This window comes from Schistocerca cancellata, chromosome 1 (assembly GCF_023864275.1).
Source record: "Schistocerca cancellata isolate TAMUIC-IGC-003103 chromosome 1, iqSchCanc2.1, whole genome shotgun sequence".
In the NCBI taxonomy this organism is placed as follows: Eukaryota; Metazoa; Arthropoda; class Insecta; order Orthoptera; family Acrididae; genus Schistocerca; species Schistocerca cancellata.
In genome coordinates, this window is record NC_064626.1 from 298,645,946 (window position 1) to 298,660,281 (window position 14,336).

General features: G+C 37.0%; 1 protein-coding gene across 4 annotated transcripts in view; it reads right to left on the reverse strand.

Annotated features, from left to right (window-relative positions):
• LOC126171916 (ATP-binding cassette sub-family C member 10) overlaps window positions 1–14,336 on the reverse strand; it is a 395,604-nt gene that overhangs the window by 14,236 nt on the left and 367,032 nt on the right. For all 4 annotated transcript variants that reach the window (XM_049920838.1, XM_049920835.1, XM_049920836.1 and 1 more), the window contains one exon: window positions 3,239–3,378. In XM_049920838.1, coding sequence (XP_049776795.1) covers window positions 3,239–3,378 — 140 coding nt within the window. The remainder of the gene's footprint in view (window positions 1–3,238; window positions 3,379–14,336) is intronic.

The following is a 14,336-nucleotide window of genomic DNA, read 5'->3' on the forward strand; positions in this document are numbered from 1 at the left end:
CAGAAGAAGACTAGTCTAATTGTGAAAAGGATATGGATGATCCAGAATCTGACAGTGACAAAAGGTTGTTATGAAGTAATGGAAGCCAGTTGTCTGCCTATCTGTCAAGTCCACCAAAGAGGAAACAGTGGGGTGACATACCTTTTGGAAAGGCAAAGGAGATAACTTCATTCGGGATTCTGGGAAAACTAAATGATTATGCTTTAATGAAGTAAAGAAATGACATCATAAGGTGCATGACATGCATCATCTATTATATCTACTTCACATGGTACAGAAAGAGGAGGAAGGCCAGTGTTCAAAATTACAATTATGTAGCTGGAAAATTCAGGTTGGTGGCAACTGTCCTATGTGCTAATATTCATGACAGGGATATTTGTGCTCGGGGTTTGGATAAGGCCTAAGAAATAGAACTGACTCAATTCACTGGATCTATCTATGTATGGGCTACAAGTTTTAAACAGAGACACCACCTTGGCTCATGGGCAACAACAAAATGTGTACCAAGTATACAGATGGTGACATGAATGAAAGATGTGATGAGTTTCACAAGGAGGTAATATCCCTAATGAAACCATGGAACATATACAGATTTATTACTCCGATCACGGTGGTACACTCATTGTGAGCTCTGCACTTCAGGAGAGAGAAGTTGGTAAGAAGTTTGGTTTCGGAGTGATTGTGCAACAATTCTTTCCTACACCATCCAACCTGTTATGTCAGCAAGTGGATATATGTTTCCAAAGATGCTGGTAATTTATCAGGTGCCTAGAGATCAGTCTGGACTGCCTGATTCAAGTTGCCTCAAAATACAGCCTAATCAAAAACCAAATCCTGATACAATTCCTTCAAGACATCTACTTCCCATGTGCAATGAAGAAGTCTCTTCTTCTGATTGATTCACTTGGGACATGTTGTGACAGGACTCATATCAATGCCACCCAACTGTAAAACAAGGTGTACACAGTGGAGATCATCCCTCCTGGGTGCACACCTTACATTCAGCCACTTGATGCGCTATTCTTCTGAGATTTCAATGTGGTGCTGAAGCAGACTGAAGATCACAGTATCCTGAATGACTACAAGTTCACACCATTGTTGAGAGATTCAATTTCACTGCTGATGTGTACTTTATACAGTCAGTTCTGTTCTCCACCTTCACAGACTTTGTTAGATACTCCTGGACAGTAACTAGAATGATTTCTTCAGACCAAATGTAGTTTTGATGATCAAATGCAGTGTGACTTGGAAGATGGCTTCATGCAGGCATTTATGATGTGCTCCTACTGTGATAAGTGCAACTCTGTTTCTGACACTTTCTACTCTGTGCTCATGTTCATCCTTGTAATCTTTTGCCAAGAGCTACAAACAATGCATTGTTTGGAGTCGGTGACTGAATGTGGGCATGACTGTCAAGTGCAGTGTAACTGCTGATGGCAAATATTGTGCACATATTTGTAATGTACATGTAAAACTCTTATATGCAAACCAAAACTTGGTTGCAATTGAAATCACAACTTGCGCTAACTCCAAAGATATATGAAACTTATTCACTTTATGTAACTCTTGTTAACTGCCTTTATCAGTTTTCTTCAGTCAACCACACAGTACGCCACATAGACTGACAGTCTACGATGTTCGTCTCTGGCTTTCATCACATTAGTAAATTCAACAGTGTGACTTGATATAATGGTGCCTGCACATGTAACTACTGTTTTTGGTGACCATTTTATGGCACAGTTATTCAATGTCACGCATGTTTGTTTTATTTCTATCAGACACTTTCTGAATAGGTTCTCAGTTTTATGCTGTGACATCTGCATTATGTAACCAAGATTAATATATTTGAATGATGATTTTGTTTGTGGAAGTCAGATAATACCCACCATGTAAGTAAATTTCAAAAGTAATTTAATTTTTAATTTATTTTCGAACCTACATTGTATTGCCGTAATATTAAACATTTTCTGGTCCACTGTATTTTCACGCATTCTGTATACGCACTGATCAGTCAGAACACTATGATCACCTACCTAATAGCTGGTATGTCAACTTCTGGAATGGATAACAGAGGTGATATGTCCTAACATGGAAGCAAATAGGCCTCGGTAGGTCACTGGAGGGAGTAGGCACTGCATCTACACACACAAGTCACAAAATTCTCATAAATTCCAAGGAGGAGGGCAATGGCCTCTGACACCACATTCAATCACATCCCAGATGTGTTCAATTGTGTTCAGATTTGGTGAGTTGGGGGAGTAGCATATCAATTGGAACTCACCATTGTGTTCCTCAGATCACTTCATCACACTCCTGCCCTTGTGACAAGGTGCATTATCTTGTTGAAAAAAGCCACTGTCTTTGGGAAACATGATCATCATGAAGGGATGAATGTGGTCTGCAACCAGTTTACAATACTCCTTGGCCATCATGATGCCTTGCACGAGCTCTACTTGACACACAGCTGTATTGCCACATCTGATTTCAAGCTGGCCACGATTTAGTGCAATGAAGCATGTCAAGACAATCCTATATGATAAATTGTTAACTGTATGATCACAGTGAATGGTTTATGTTTTGTAATTTAGTATTGTTCCATACCTCATACTGAGAAGATGTAAGTTACATAAGCTGTCACTCTGTTTTATGCAGATGCTGTAACTGATAACACACAACATTATCATAAATTCAGATGTGATGAATAAGCAGTTATTTTTACCAAGGAAATTACTTATTTGAAGAACCTAATAATTATGTGATTGGGATTTGAGAAGATGTTTAGCTGATCTGTCAAAGAAGATTTTAATAATTACCTTTACGAAAATACCTATATGAAAATATAATCCAGTTTGTAGCAAAGGATAATAGGACACCACAGCATAACACAATTACTAAACATATACAGATATATTTTCTGCCTTCTGTGTGGCAACAAACAAATTATACTGTGTCTGCTCTGAATAGATAAAAATTTCATGGCTTTTAAGGCTGGCAAAGTCTTAATGGGTTCTACGAGCTATAAGAATGTATAGTCAATTGCTTGTCTATATCTGAGGCTACAATTAAGAACAAAACAATGCATAAGGCTACTAAATAATTTACCAACTAACCAATGGTCATTAGAAGAGAACTCTATGTTATTTCATCGCAAAGCTTTTAAGTAAATCAACAGTAGTCAATATTTTCATTCAATTTCTAAAACAAAGTATCAGCACAAATTTGAGATTGCATTACATACCTATCAAAGTCAGCAACGGCATGAGGACGGTGTGCAATACAAATAACAGTGCTCTGTTGGAAGGCATTTCGAAGAGCACACTGTATGGCACGGTCTGTCTCTGCATCAACGTGGGCTGTTGCTTCATCCACACACACTACCTATTAAACAAACAGATGTAAATGCTCTCAACAATAAACTATGTTTAGTTTAAAAAATAATAATTCTTAATATGCTTGTGTTTCTGATGTGACTAGAAACCAGAGTTGTTCAGCTATTTATAAATAAAACAGTTTACTGTGACAGTCACTGGTTTATTGTCTCACTATGTGTTCTGACAGGTCCCACCATCATCTTCAAGTGAGGAACAGTGATTTTACATTCCTGGTGTTAGCGAAGAGCAACCTTTTCACAGCAGCAGACAAGATTTAAGGAATGTTACCATTTTTTTGTGGTGAAACAACAATTTTTTTTTTTTTTTTTTTTTTTTTTTTTTTTTTTTTTTGCAGTATGTGTAAGGTAACTATGATTCAATTGCACTGCTCTAACACTAGGAATTTAAGATGAGACATCCATCAACATTTAGGCTCAAATTTTGAAAGGCCCCGTTTTTTTATCTAAATTTCTTCCCCTAGAGACCGAATTCCATTTAGTTTACTGTTTTCCAAAAAGAGATATCTTCTGTTCTGCTGGAAACTGTCTCCCTTCATGCATATATGGGTTCAAATAGATGTTGTTCCAGCAGTAGACACAAGATCTCTTGGTTTGAATCCCATGGTTTCTCTCTCTCTCTCTCTCTCTCTCTCTCTCTCTCTCTCTCTCTCCGAGAGGCCAGTGAGGACAGAAAACAGTCACACACCATATTTAAATTGACAGCATCCTAATCTAAAGATCAATTCCAAATCAATTCATATGTACACAGTATCAAATATACTTACAATGGAAGACATTAAAAAATACCTTATTGGAATTAATGGATTTCTAACATGAAAACTCTGGTAGTTGGAAGTACAGCAGTAAATAATAAACACGGTAATAAATAAATGATCAAGAATGTTTGTAAGCTATGAGATAAATTAAAAGAAGATTTTTTTTAAAAAAAATCAGTGGATCATACGATGTTTTGACAAAGAATACTTTTGTTTTAAAATCAAATGACACATAGTATAATGACAAGCTTGGGTGCAAATTACAATCACCAAATGACATTGCCCCTTTAGGCAAGGAACAGACAATGTCAAACAATGACTTCAAGATGTTGGCACAGCAACAACAACATAATGGGTTACACTACTAATGTGGTCTTGACCCCCTTGGACATTAAGGCATTGCACTAGACAAGTATAGCTAACTAGTTATCCAGGAAACACATTGCTCCTTTGGGCATCTATCACTGTCAGTTTGCTTTCAGAAGTAGCTACTTGTTGTAGGTCTAATGACACTGGAGAGTGTTCAGTTACCTTGAAATTCCCTACTATTTTTATCAAGCAGCGAGTTCAACAGGAAAGACTGATACTTTTGATGCCCTCAGTTGATCTGATTATGGAAGATGCATCCTCCCTGATAAAATCAGCCTTTCGGAAGTTTTATATGTGGAGCTCTTGTGAGTAGAGTAGGATAAAAATCTGAGTAGAAAAAATGACCTGACTTCAATGCCAAGGCATTCATCGAGTGGTAATTAGGCAAACAATGCAGTTCATAGTGATGCATGACCTACAAGAGCAAATGTCTTCAGTTTTGTAGTTATTGAAATGGGCACAGATTGACATATGGTACCTCTCTCTCTCTCTCTCTCTCTCTCTCTCTCTCTCTCTCTCTCACACACACACACACACACACACACACACACACACAATGTATTAGTGGAGCTATATCAAGAGATAATTAAAAGGCAGAACATACTCCACCCCCTCCCTCAATCCTTCCTAGTTTGCCAATGACTGTTGTCACTGATTCAATGTGTTGTAGAATTCTACATTCTTGACTTCCTCCCTGTTGTACTAATGTTCATGACTTCTTTGTACACCAAGATATCATAAAAATTCAGGGCGTTACAGAACTTACAATGACTCTTTACTTTCAACAAAGAATTTATGAGGAATTATCTGGCTTTACAGTAATAGTTCCATTATGGCATCACTTCACTATCTTTAGTTTTTGTGAAGCTTTCCCATTCTTTGTGTACTTTAAATGATGACAGTTTCTCAAAATAAATCATCTTCTCTGTTTAAAAAAATAACAATATTCCATACACATCTAACCAGTTTTCTTTCCTTTTCTCTGTATTAGAGTGTTCTTAGATAACCTTCAGCCTAGACTCTCTGAATTAATAGTGTTAATCTCTCTTACAGTTCATTCAAATCATGAAGAGCTATGGAAGAATTTGGGTTATTCTCTGTGGTCTCATAAAATGCTATAAAATTTAATTATGAGCTGTTAGAAGTATACACCTTCGTGCAGACATAATGCATTACTCGGCAAAGTAAACCAGTTACCTGGCAAGGATGGCAGCATCGTCATGTTTACACTCGAGAAAGGGGCAGGGGAGGCAGTGATACTGTGCACTCTGGTCTCCTTAGAAGTGGAACACGGCTAAATGCTATGTGTCTGTAGGACAACGCACAGCATAGCTCAACGAATAAATGTAGATAGGCACTTTTGTTTGAGAATACTCTTACGGTGATTCTGCTTGCATTTACTCACACAATTATATATATAACTGCATGATAAAACGTAACAATATAATGAAAAGGATAGTTGCTATTCACCATATAGCACAGACACTGAGTCGCAGAGAGGCACAACAAAAAGACCACCAGAAAGTCAAAAGTCAAAAGTAGACAACACACACACACACACACACACACACACACATGCACGCGCGCGCGCACACACACACACACACACACACACACACACACACACACACACACACACAGAGTCATGCAACTCACACGCATTTACATGACCACAATCTCTGGTTCCAGCTGCCACAAGCTGTGGTCATGTGTGTGTGGGAGTTACATTTATGTGTGTGTGTTTTTTGTCTATTTTTTACAAAGGCCTTGCTGGCTGAAAGATAACTTTCTGACAGTCTACTTGTTGTGCCTTTCTGCAACTCAGCACCTTCACTATATGGTGAGTAGCAACTATCCTTTTCATTATTTTGTTACATTCCATCCTGGATTTTCCACTGTTTGATAAATAAATCCATGTTTCAAGTAAATAAACAGCTGGCCACTTTAAGTCTTACATACCTCATGTTTTCATAAAAATTTGAAGTAGATTGCTCTTTTTGAACTATGTTGTCTTGTTCAAACATGGTAATTCATTTATTGAGGTCCAATTTTAAAACAGATTTTGTAGAGAGAACCATTTTTTTCACAAGCAGAGGATACGAGTTAGGATAGGGGTCAGTGAACATACTGAATGGTAAGATCTCTTAGGCTGGCAGCTATCTCATATTGATAGGCCATACACTCGTGTATATATTCCCAGATTTTATGTTTCTGAACCGTATTCTGCCAATAAATTGTTTTCTTACCACTAATTATTGTTCAAGTGCTTAAAAGCACTGCTCATGCCTTTTTTTTTCAATGTAATTTCCGACATCAGGAATACTGACCAGAATACTACTACCCTTTTCATCAACGCACTTGAAGCCAGCAGAGGTACTGGTTTTGTCTTTATTTTCTCCATCAGCACAAATACTGGAATTTTTAATAGTGATGGTTGCATTTGACTCACCCTTTTCCTGTGATACCTCATGATAGACAGTATCTTCTTCGACACCTCCACTTTCATTTGTAGTTTTCATTCGCTTATGAGGTGCAAAAAACTTAAGTATATTGGTCATTTTGCCATTGTGTACATTGCACTTTTACGTTCACAACGCACAAACGTCTATGCAATCCAAAATCATGCACCACTGTCCACTTACAACTCACAATGAATTTACACAACCCTTAACGCGATGCGATGCCGAACCGAGCTGAGCGATGACTAAAGAACAGAAGCTGAAATCGTATCACAGTGGTGGGAGGGAGGGCAGGGTTTCGGTTCAACAATGAAACAGCACGGTGTCCATTAGACCGCATGCCAGCAACTTTGAGTTTCGTGCGATCGCTTGGAGTGGTTTCTTGTGATGGATGTGGAAATATTTATGCGAAATGTTCCTATTAGAACATAGCAAGACTCATCTAGAATGTACCGGAAATGAAGGTAGCTCACGCCACACCCTGCTAGATCATGTTCGTTGACAGTAGTTCCAATGACGAATATTGCCTACTTCTACAGACAAGTAGCGATATTAGTGGCCACACAGTACCCTCGAACACTTCTACAGCAAACGAAAAGGAACATAATACAATACGCTAATTTAAATTAGCGTCTGACAATTGTTAACCATTATTTGAAATTTGAAAGAATAAAACTTTGCCGAGTGTGTTTTGTTATGCAACTGTATTGTGTTGCCAGTTGAGGCTTATGAAGAGGTTTGTACCTAGTGAGATGGGAACAGGGAGGGTGACATTTTAGTACCTGTAAGTCAACATTTTCGAGATAGAACTATCACCATGGGTACCATTCTTTATGGGACCACGTACACATGTACTAGTTTGTTGATCGGCAGATTTGCTTTATTTTATTATAGCTTATTAGTAATGCCCAGAGTTTGTTAACATGTAAATGGTCTTTCGTCATCAGATATGCAATGTTTACAGTTACTAAAATCTCGAATATTCTGGCTATAGATATCTATCTTTAATTTTGTATTTTTTGTCATATAGATACTGTATCATAGATTATTTCTCAAGGAAGATATCATTTTTCTACGTTTGTGTTTAACGTCCCTTTATGACACAACTGATTCTTTTAATATGTAAAGAACGAACAATGGGCTTGCCTTCAGAAAAAACTCTTAAATGTTGCTCAAGAATACATTTGTAAAAGTTAACAATAAACTGCTGGTTCATCTGATTATTCCCATTGTTGCCTCACTTGCTGCTGTTAATTTCTCCCATGTGTGGGTGCAGAAATAAAAATAAAGATACTTCGTAGGCAATAGCTGTAAGACGGATGTATAACAATTTTGCACATCTTCAACAAACGAGATTTCTTAAAGAAAAACACACAATTTTTAAATTTATCATCATTTTTTAATTTTAGTTCGATTCTCCTTTAAAGTTTTTTATTGCTCTAGTTCATCCTGTAATTCTGTTTACATATGTTTCATATCATTTTTACATCATTTTATCGACATTTTCTGGTTATTTTAGTGGTAATTTTACAGGTATTTTAAATCATACATAACTGAGCACTAAAGTTACAGGTATTTTTTATATTCGTAAACTGAATGAATTCTCACTAGGGGCAACTGGAACCCACTGGTCCCCCGCTGCGGGCGCCCCTGCTTCTGACTGGTTTGATGCAGTCCACTACAAATTTCTCTCATGTGCAAACCTCTCCATCTCAGAGTAGCACTTGCAATCTACATCCTCAATTATTTGCCAGATGAATTCTAATCTCTGTCTTACTCTACAGTTTTTGCCCTCTACAGCTCCCTCTAGTACCACAGAAGTCATTCCCTGACATATTAATAGATGTTCTATCATCCTGTCCCTTCTGCTTGTCAGTGTTTTCCACATATCCCTTTTCTCTCTGATTCTGTGCAGAACCTCCTTGTTCCTTACCTTATCAGTCCACCTAATTTTCAATATTCGGTTGTAGCACGACATCTCAAATGCTCAGATTCTGTTCCGTTCCAGTTTTCCCACAGTCCACATTTCACTACCATACAATGCTGTGCTCCAGACTTACATTCGCAGAAATTTCTTCCTCATATTAAGGCCTATGTTTGATACTAGTAGACTTATATTGGCCAGGAATGCCCTTTTTGGCAAGGCTAGTCTGCTTTTGATCTACTCCTTGCTCCTTCCATCATTGGTTATGTTGCTGCCTAGGTAACAGAATTCCTTAACTTCCATCTACTTCATAACCCTTAATCCAGATGTAAAGTTTCTCACTGTTCTCATTTCTGCTACTTCTCATTACTTTTGTCTTTCTTCAATTAACACTCAGTCCATTTTCTGTACTCATTAGGTTGTTCATTTCATTCAGCATATCATGTAATTCTTCTCCACTTTCACTCATGATAGCAATGTCATCACCGAATCATATCTAGATTGAGTCTTTGCATATCCCTTTTAAGATCTTCTAACTTCCCTACCATATTCAAACTTCTGACATTCCACACCACAACTTGTAGATGGTTGTCCTTTTGTTGATATTCAATACCTTTCTCGTGGTCACCTCCCCATTGGCAGTCCCCTCCTGGAGATCTGAATGGGAGAATATTCCGGAATCTTTTGCCAATGGAGAGACCATCATGACACTTTTTCAATTACAGGCCACATGTCCTGTGGATACATGTTATGTGACTTTAATGCAGCGGTTACCATTGCCTTCTGCATCCTCTTGCCATTGATCACTGATGATTCTTCTGCATTTAGGGGCAGTTTCCTACCCAAAGGACAAGAGAGTGCCTTAACCTCTGTCCGCTCCTCTGCCCTCTTTGACAAGGCCATTGTCATAATGTGGATGACTTCTTATACTGGAAGTCTTCGGCTGACAATGCTGATTATTAATCAAAACTTAAGCAGTGGTGGGTTTTGAACCTTGGATCAATGACATTTGGGTTACTAACTCACCCCCCCCCCCCCCCCCCCCCCTTTTTCTCTTCATTTTGTTCGGTATTGTTCATTGTGTTTGGTCTGGGCGGACGTCACATGACATCCCATAAGTTGAGTGTTGATTCCTTTACTCAGTTTTTTTTTTATTAAAGTAGGCCACTGCCTCTCTGACTGAACACGCTGAGCTACCATGCTGGCATCCCTAGGCCATGGGTCTGACCCTCAGCCTATTAGCTTGTGAATTCACAATTATGGTATTGCACTATATTCAGGTTGCAATCATTTCACTAGACCACCAGCAAATTCATGTTGTTTATACATTTTGAACAAAATCCCATGAGGATGAATGGTTTTAGTGTAAGATATCACTTTAAACCAGATCATCAGTCATTCTGTTCTCTCATCCCCATCTTAGACACCACAGCCTCCGCTAATCAGTGTTTGATTGTTAGCTTTGAAATATCATTCCATATGACAACCTGTGAAATTCTACCACTGTTGACATATCACTGTATTGTGCATAATGTAGTGTGACAGAAACTTGAAGCACGCTCCAGCCTTTGCTGTCTGAGTGACATATGGATGTCCATATTTCTTTTAAAATATCTTTAAAGAGTTTTTATAAATTATGATTTTATGAGAGAATTAAAAATTTTTATTGTTTACATATCGTGATCACATGCAGGGAGTGGAGCACCATGGCCATGCATACTTTGCTTTGAGTGGACAATTACCATGCCACTCAGAGTGACAGTGTTAGCTGATGGCCAGCTACTGGTAGAAAATACCGCTGTTTTGTACAGGGCTCTTAAGCCAATTATTTTTTTATTGTAAAACAAAAAAATTAAAACTTGAAAAATGTTCTGTCCCTATTTTGTGCTCATGAGAAATGACTGACTGTTAATTGCGCTGTTTGATTATTGTGAATTCTGCAAAAACTGGAAACAAATATTTTGTTGGTGGAGAGCTACGATTAAACTATGCTGTCTGAAAGTTTATCTGGCAGACCATGACCCCATCTTAAGGAGGATTAAATGAAAAGAAATATTTCATATAATTACGAAAGCAGGTAACAGGAATATTTTCTAATACTCTATCATTATTTGAACATATTACAGTTATACAAGTATTAATAGTTTCTAAATATTAAAATTTAGTTAAATCAAATACTGGAAAGCCTTACAAATAACAGTAACACAGTAACAGACGTTTAATGAAAGTATATTTCATTGCAAGTTAACACTATTGCAATGAATGAGTAACAAATACTATACAAATACTATGATCTCTGGGTGATAATGTAGCATTGAGAACAAACTGTTCCTCAGCCTGTTATTCTACACTGTAAAAAAGGCAAAAAAACACTCTGGATACTAACTATAAATTTTTCCCAAAAAGAATTTGCATCTAAAGTGAAATCAGACTGAACTACAAAATCTCAATAAATGTCTATACTGAATAATTATGACATTTGTTGTGTTCCACCCCACAGTCATTTAAATTAATGCTTACTACATCATTTGTGGTGCCATGACAGGGCACAGGAAAGTATCCAGAGTAGAGCAATTGAAAAGAATAAATATTAAAAGGAAAAATCACATCTGAGAAGAAGGCAAGAGTTCCTAGAAGAAGAAGAAGAAGAAGAAGAAGAAGAAGCCATACTGAAGAAGAGGATGATTTGATTAACTTGTACTGGTAGAGATTGCTGATGAGTGCTCAGGGTGTGTTGGAACAAGTCTACAGCCAGCAACAGCATGTTCCACAGAGGACAGGGCAACTTCACTGATGGTTTCAAACCATGAGGACACAAGTTTCACGACACAAAGTAGAAAGCACAGCCAGATCAGCATGCATACAGCAACTGCAGCTGCACAAGCAATGAGGTACTAAATTGAATTTGTGACTAGTGAGTTGTGTAAAGTAATGTGTGTGTACAACTTGAGGAGTGATAAACAAAGGATTGAGAAAGTGTTACATAATCTGAGAGTAGCAGAAGGAATTACTAAGTCGGTACCGAAGAATTACTATGTTTGCGGTGTGCCAGCCCCCAGTCATTTAAATTATGGCATATCTCCTCATTTGTGGCGACTGTGAAACAACATGGGAAAATATCCACAGTGGTCACAGATAGTGATCATGTGAGTGTGAGTGTGCTTGCTTGTGTGTATGTGTGTGCATTTCTTTTTTTCTCTTTTGTTTACAAAAGCTTATATGTAACAGTTTTTTTCATCATGCCTGTCTGGAACTTAACTTGTCAATAGTTTCTTGTAATTATCACTGTTTACTTGACATGGAAAGAGTTAAAATTAATTTTCTTTAAATAGAAACATTTCAACCAGAAATATGAAGCCAGATGACATACTAATGATTAAAGAAATGTTGCAGTAGACCATGAGAGAATGTAAGACTAATATTAGGGAAGCAATATGAGAACTAAAAACTGATGTAAAGGAAAATATTAGAAAGAACATAATATTGCAGAATATTATAAAGTCTTGACAGGCAAGTGTAATGGATCATATTATTTTTTCTCTTTGTTCTTTTCTTTTTGGTAAAGCAATAAGTTATTTTATGGCAAAGACAATGTTTTCAAAGAGTAGAGATACGCTCTTCAATTGATTATATCTGTATCTTCACCTATTTGTCTTCCTAAGTGGTAGTGGGTGGATGGATTATGAGTTCAGCCATACCAGTATTGTTCAAAAATGTGTGTTCCAATCATACATTAAAAAAGGCATTATAAAAGTTATTAGGGAATCCAAGTTTATATACAGATATTTACATAAATAACCCTAGCTGTTCATCATTTTGCCCACACCGAGAATCCTGCATCAAGAGGATCAAAGCAAACAAGAGGAATTTGCGTGAGCAGAGGAGGGGCAGTCCTGTGACAACATTGTCATAACCAGCTCTACACACAATGGCAATAACGAGAAAAGCACATGAATTTAAATGATGAATGTTGATCTTAAATGTATTGAACATTGAAGGTCTGTTGATATTAGTGACAGTTAATGTTCACCTAGAATATGTGTACCTTCCAATTCTGTTCAATTATTCTTTCCAATTGAGTATTTTTAATTATACAATCAGTGATTATTAATCAGTTTCCATTCCATTGTATTTTAGGTGCAACCCCCATAAAGGCCACTATTCAATGGTGACCATTTAAAGGATAGTGCCAAGTGGAATATGAACAAACCTTTCAATTGTTAAGATAAATTTTTTTTGTCTTAAATGATCGATTTTATCATTACAAGAAACTAATGACACTTTAACTGTATTTGTTACATGTCCGTGAGACTGGGACCAATAAAAGCTTGAAGGAGAAAATTAAAATTAAATTCTGCCTACAAACGAGACGCACTGGGAATGCTGATAACAGCGATAAATGTAGGAAGCTACTATGCTGTATGCTAACATGGCCACGCTTGGCACCATCTCTCTTGCAGTAGATAATCTCTTGTCCTTCCAGTTAATATCCTTTATGGAAAGTGCATTTCTAAAGAAAAGTCAAAAATTTGTATAAATTCAACATTAAAGTGCAAGGTAATTCATCAAGTTCTATACAACTGTATCAAAGAATAATCAGGTTCATTAGTGAATACACAAATAAATCTACTTTAATTGAAATGTACCAATACAGACAAAATATTGTTTCTGAAAATTTTTTTTCTCGATTTTGTTAAAACTGTTCACAATGGAGCCAAAGGAAATGGCCATTTTTGAAAAGTCATTACGAAATGCAAAATGCCAAGATGTCGGAAATCTGAGCTTGGTAACAGTTGAAAGTAAAGCGCCAACTTGTGAACTGCCCGATGGCTACCAAAACAATGAGGTTGGTGTCGCACTACCAAAAAATGATGACACTGGTAATATAACTAATCATAAAGTCATGGTATGGAAGTAATAATACATAATCATAGTCACTTTTATGACACTTGACGAAATGATTACTGAGTTCTCACCAGGAAATATTTTTTCAAATAGTGAAACTGAAGCATGAGACAGTGAAAATTCCTTTGATTATTTGCTCATAACATCGTGAACACAAGAACAGGAAACATTTCATAAAAGCAATATAAATACAAGCGAGACACACAATTTGACACAACTCATGCAACTAATAACACAACAGTTTACACAGCAGTTCACAAGACATCAGAAAAATATAAGACAACAGTTTAAACAGCAAAATCAGGCATTTAACAATTTCAAGAATAGTATTAGTCAACAGTTCAGTGAGGTGAGGTGAGGTGAGAAAAACTATACACAATGGAATTATCTGACAAACTATCCGGGAAATTGACACAGCTCGGTAAACAACTAAAGCAAGAAATAATTATCGATATTTCCTGCAATATAAATAAGTTAACAGAAAAAGTAAAGTCTGTAGACTATAAACAGGAACAACTTGCAGGTGAATTGCA